This window comes from Onychostoma macrolepis, chromosome 03, assembly GCF_012432095.1.
Source record: "Onychostoma macrolepis isolate SWU-2019 chromosome 03, ASM1243209v1, whole genome shotgun sequence".
In the NCBI taxonomy this organism is placed as follows: domain Eukaryota; kingdom Metazoa; phylum Chordata; class Actinopteri; order Cypriniformes; family Cyprinidae; genus Onychostoma; species Onychostoma macrolepis.
Window position 1 is genome coordinate 34,034,614 of NC_081157.1, and position 5,099 is coordinate 34,039,712.

Sequence of the window (5,099 nt, forward strand, 5' to 3'; positions counted from 1 at the left end):
AAGGCAGAATCTGTTAAGGGGAGGCTTGAAATCAGCAGAGATGATTCAAAAAGCATGATGAATCTGAAACTGTCTGGACTGACAGAAGAGGACTCCGCTGTGTATTTCTGTGCAAGAGAATCACAGTGACACTAACGTATGCGGCAATGATACAAAAACTGGTCTAGACACTTATAGTTTAAAACTGCAGTTCTCATCTGTGTCAGTAGGTTGCAGTGGAACACAAGAAGTCGTCCACTACACAGTGACTCACACAATCACAGAAACTACAGTCACAGAATACTTTCTTTTAAACTTCTCAAAACTTGAGACAATCTATTCATAATCAAGATTAATTTATATGCTTCCTTTTCACTTCACAAACACTTTTTTTTCCAGGATGTGCAGCTAATCTGAAGCCTAGTGCTGGTTCAACACAAAAGTAAATTAATATATTAGCTCATAGCTTCAAAGAGTTGTAACTATATAATAATCTGTGTGTGAAAGGGTAAATGTCAGTATACTTCTCATTACCAGGCATCCAATTAAAAGGCAAAGATGTACAGTTGAATGCAATGTTTAATAATAAGCATCAAGCAGTAACAAGAAAATAATAAATTTTGATGCAAAACTAATGAAGACGAATGTAGATTGCACCATATTCTTATATCATATTCATATAGCCAGAGCTACAATTTTTGCTGTTGATATTTCATTGTAATGGCTGGATCTGAAAATTTAAATGATTTAACATCCCCTATAGTAAAAAAAAGCAGGTCCAGCAAAAAGAGAAACAAGAATTATGGTGATGATAGTCGTAATGATGGCACAAATATTGGCAGCCAGAGCACGGCGACTGAATTTCTTTGCTCCTTTGATGTCTCTCCTATACTTCCTATTCATTGCCTGTGAATATAAAAACACAAAAGAATATTTTCCAAGACATCTACTTGCCATTTGATCATAATATATAGCAAATATATGGCTATCTGAGTCAAAAAGTCAGTTTCTAAGTCAGTTTTGACCTGGGCCATTGCCTTCAATGTGTTAGTAATTGTAACAAAATTCCTTACCTTCAAGGAGCATATCAATGCAGCCGTACCCAGAAACAGGCAGTTGCAGAAGGTGATGGTGAACACAGAACAGCGTGAGTAGTCTTTCACTTTTACTTAGACTTTGCGAGGACCTTGGAGGTTTTGCAGGATTTGACGGTTTTGCTGCATTTGGTGGTTGTATTGGATTTGGTGTTTTGGATTTCCAGCTTTTGGGCGAGATGCTCTTTTAGTCTCAGATTCTTCATCTTCTATGCCCTCCCCATTATCACCCTCCATCTCTAATTCATAATCCATTTCCATCTCTACATCACAAAAGTCCCCTTCTGGAACTTCAATTTCCGGAATTTCAATTTCTGGAATTTCAAATTGAAAATCTTCCATTGTCTGACTTTAATGAATAGAAATATTCCTCAGGTTTAGTGACAGGTAGATATACCACATATGGCTCATACAATCTGATAAACACTTCCTGTGCATTTTTATACATGACTTACATAAAGCCCAAAGAGCAGGAAACCTACATTAGGGCCGATTAGCAGACAAGCCACAGCCGTGGTCTACAATAAAACCTGTGATGTGTTTTATAACAAAACATGTTTATTACATGTCTGCTAACTGTACTTATAGACATGCAGTCATCTTAACTAATACTGAATTATCATAATAGAGAAAGTAATACAGGTTTGAAACATGAACAAAATAATACATTGTTAAAATGTCTCAATATTTTGGTTTATTCAGGTCAGTGACATCCATTGTTTTGTACTGACTCTTATTATATGGACAGAAACATCTGAAAAAATAGGCTACATCCATATTTACATACATACAGGTTTATGAGGATGTGAGGGTGAGTAAATAATGATAGAATTTTGATGTTTACAGTTCACTATCCCTTTAATGGCTCATACAGACATTTGTTATACAACACCTCTTTAACTTATGACTCTTTAATTTATAAATTGTTACTGCCATTATTACGTGTAAAATGTTTTCTGGCCATTTAAATCACCTTTTCTGAGTTGCGTTCACTGGACATGACAGGCTGCTCTATAATGCTGTGTTGAATGGTTGAATAGAGGTGACATACTGAAAAGCAGATTTAAAATGTCCATATATCCCTTGATTAGACCCTCACTGACATTAAATCAGCATTATGGGAAAGTATGTCATGCTCCTATAATGTGGTAAAAAATTGTGTGCTTGTTTTTATACTTGTCCTACATAAAGACAAAGCAAAATATGCAAACCTCATACATAACCTCACATCTGTGGTGTATGTATTTCTTGCATGTTATAGCAGGAAATGACAGGCAGAATTCAAACTAGCTCTCAAACAACATGCAGCCTTTGTCTGTGCTGTGCAGTTTTCTTTATGAAATGTACTGCAGTTGTCTGCAGGGATGAATATAAATGCATGAAGCAAAAGATCAAATCAGAGTACATGCTTTTGCTTGTGAAGAGAGAGGATTTCCATGATCCAAATGTTTCATGACTCCTCCTTTATTTATGGATGTGCACATACACAGGCTAATTATGCTGCATATTTAGTGCACAGTTAAGAGCAAAAATTAAACATCATGACTGGGTGGATACTGTTGCTGCTCTTTTGTGCAACACCAAGTATGTTATCAAGAAATACTACAAAGCTGTTATTCATTTTCATATTTAGCACTGTTTTGAACTCAAATGCTTCTTTCTCCAGGTGTCTGCAGTATTGGACTCACTCAGCCAGACTCTAAATAACTAAAGCCTGGCCAACCTTTGAGTCTCTCCTGTAAGGTTTCAGGCTATTCACTGTCTACCTGTGGTTACTGCACAAACTGGATATGACCCCGCAGTGACCCCCATTGCAAAAACATTTCTTCAATGGCAAAATACAATTTCTTCAAACAAAAATACAAAATACAAAATACAACCATCAGTGGTTTCATGAAGATCGTTTCCATTCCACAAAAGGTTCTTTAGATAAAATGATCTTCACACTAAGAGAAAAAAACGTTTTTTTTAACAAATGTTCACTGAAAGGTTCTTCGGGGAACCAAAAACCCACGGCGCTGCTTCCGTGTCTTCCTCACTGTGCTTTCACACCGCCGCCGGCGAGAGCGTCAAAATTCGCTCTGGCCGCCCTGCCAACGACGCTGTAGAAAGAACTGTTGACGCTCTGACGATCGAACGTTTGGTCTTGTATTTAAAGGAGCCGAAAAGGAAACAAGCATGTTGATCTTGTGCAGACTGACCAAAAGTAGGGTATAAGTTAACCTCATGAAATATTTTAATTGTGAAAGTAAGAAATTGATCGATGGAAAGAACTTAATTATAGTTACATGTTTGCTAAAGAGATAAACCAATAAAAGCCATTTGTGTGGTGTGTTTTTTGTGTTCGTGGTTAAGTGCTAGTCTAAATGCAATTGGTCAATCAGTGTTGTTTTGACTAAATGAATTGCATTCCCGCTGAAAAACAAGCGTTCTAGCGTGAAAATGCTTAGGAACTAATGTGGTCGGAAGCAAAGTTTACAGGTCTCTGCAGAGCAAAAGTGGGTGTTTCTGAATTGCTAGGCATTTTCAAGATGCTGGGTGTTTCTAAATCATGCAATCAAAATGATCCCCCTGACCTAACCCCACCCCTAAACCTACCGTCACTATGACGTCAGCCAATCAAGTAACATGCTCAAAAAACGCCCCGATCTGGTAACTCCCATTACTTTGCTGCAGAGACCTATACTTGCTGCGTTCTCTGGACTCCTCTCAAGCGGAGGACTTCTACATTTCGATTGGTTGCCGCCCAACCGCGTCATAGCTCATTACCATAAAGTTGACCTGACTTCAACTCTCCTGGACGCCCTCACCGTCCAAGACGCGCCGCGCCGCTCTCGCCGGAGCTCGCCGCCGGAGCTCGCGAGAAGGGTCTGTCTGCAGACTGCAAGAGAGGGGCGTAACTGGAAGGAGGCGTAACTTGAAGAAAGGGGCGTAACTTGAAGTTGTCCAAATCACACAGAACCACGCGAGATGTCAAAACGAGATGTTGTCGGGCTGCGTCCGAAACCGCATACTTTCTTCAATAAGTACTTACTTAACGAGCGCTAAAAGAGTACATACTCTACAGCCTGAATGCGTTAATTATGAATGCGATTTGGATATCATCCGTTATGTTGACGTTATCACGTGACCTAAGACGTTATAACAAGCGCAACAAAAGATATGAGTGACAGGTTTAATTTTTAATTTCATCTAAATTTGCTCATTTTGTGGTCTTGTTGAAGAAACAGCTGCCCTTTTATTTTGTGATTGTAGTAGTCAATACATTTTGTGTTGATTTAAGTTCTTATATTTGTAACTCCACTAATGTGATATTCAATTGATGTTCATATATTTTTTCGTTTTCGTTTTCTTACCGCCCACACACTCACATACGTGCTAATACTGTATTTTCGCGCATCAGGGAGCCGCTATCAATATGCGCAGAATTGAAATCCTTTTGAATGAGCGCTCGCGCCTTTCACTTTCACTTTCAATTTGGCGATCACGCGTACAGTGCTCTGTGTAAAGGGAGAACATCTTACAAGATCAGATATTTGTCAATGAGCTAAGAATCTGTTGATGCTGTCAGTCTCAGTGGTGTAGTGCAGGGTATATTCAGGTATACGGCGTATCAGTCGGCTTTGCGTAGCCTACTTATGCACATTCAGTGGTGTCTCGCATTAGCCAAAATAATGACAGTCCACCACATGATTTTGAATAAATGCAAATATTCCCTTAAAAACACCCAGTAAAGTCAGTGATGCGGTCAGGACGCGCCGGCTTTAAATATGATTGATGATTGCGCCCGCGCCTGCTTTGTCCAGAGACAAGATGCTGACAGAGATGCTGCCTCTTCAACAACAACAACTTCGAATGAAGACGTCAGCCAGAGTGAACACTCTTTAATAACAGAAGCAGTGCTCGAAATGTGACGGACACTCTGTTATGCATTACCGGCAATTTTATATTTTAATCTTTATCGCTCAGAGTCAGAGCGTAAGTGTCAGGGTAATTAGAAATTATACTATAAAAATCAGACTACCC

At 39.0% G+C, this 5,099-nt stretch overlaps 1 protein-coding gene across 1 annotated transcript; it reads right to left on the reverse strand.

Moving 5' to 3' along the window:
- Positions 1-726: 726 nt before the first annotated feature.
- Positions 727-1,415, reverse strand: si:dkey-204f11.3 (uncharacterized protein LOC100034401 homolog). Its single transcript, XM_058768162.1, is given in 2 exon segments — positions 727-885; positions 1,053-1,415. Coding segments are annotated over 2 exon segments (522 nt in total).
- Positions 1,416-5,099: the final 3,684 nt, after the last annotated feature.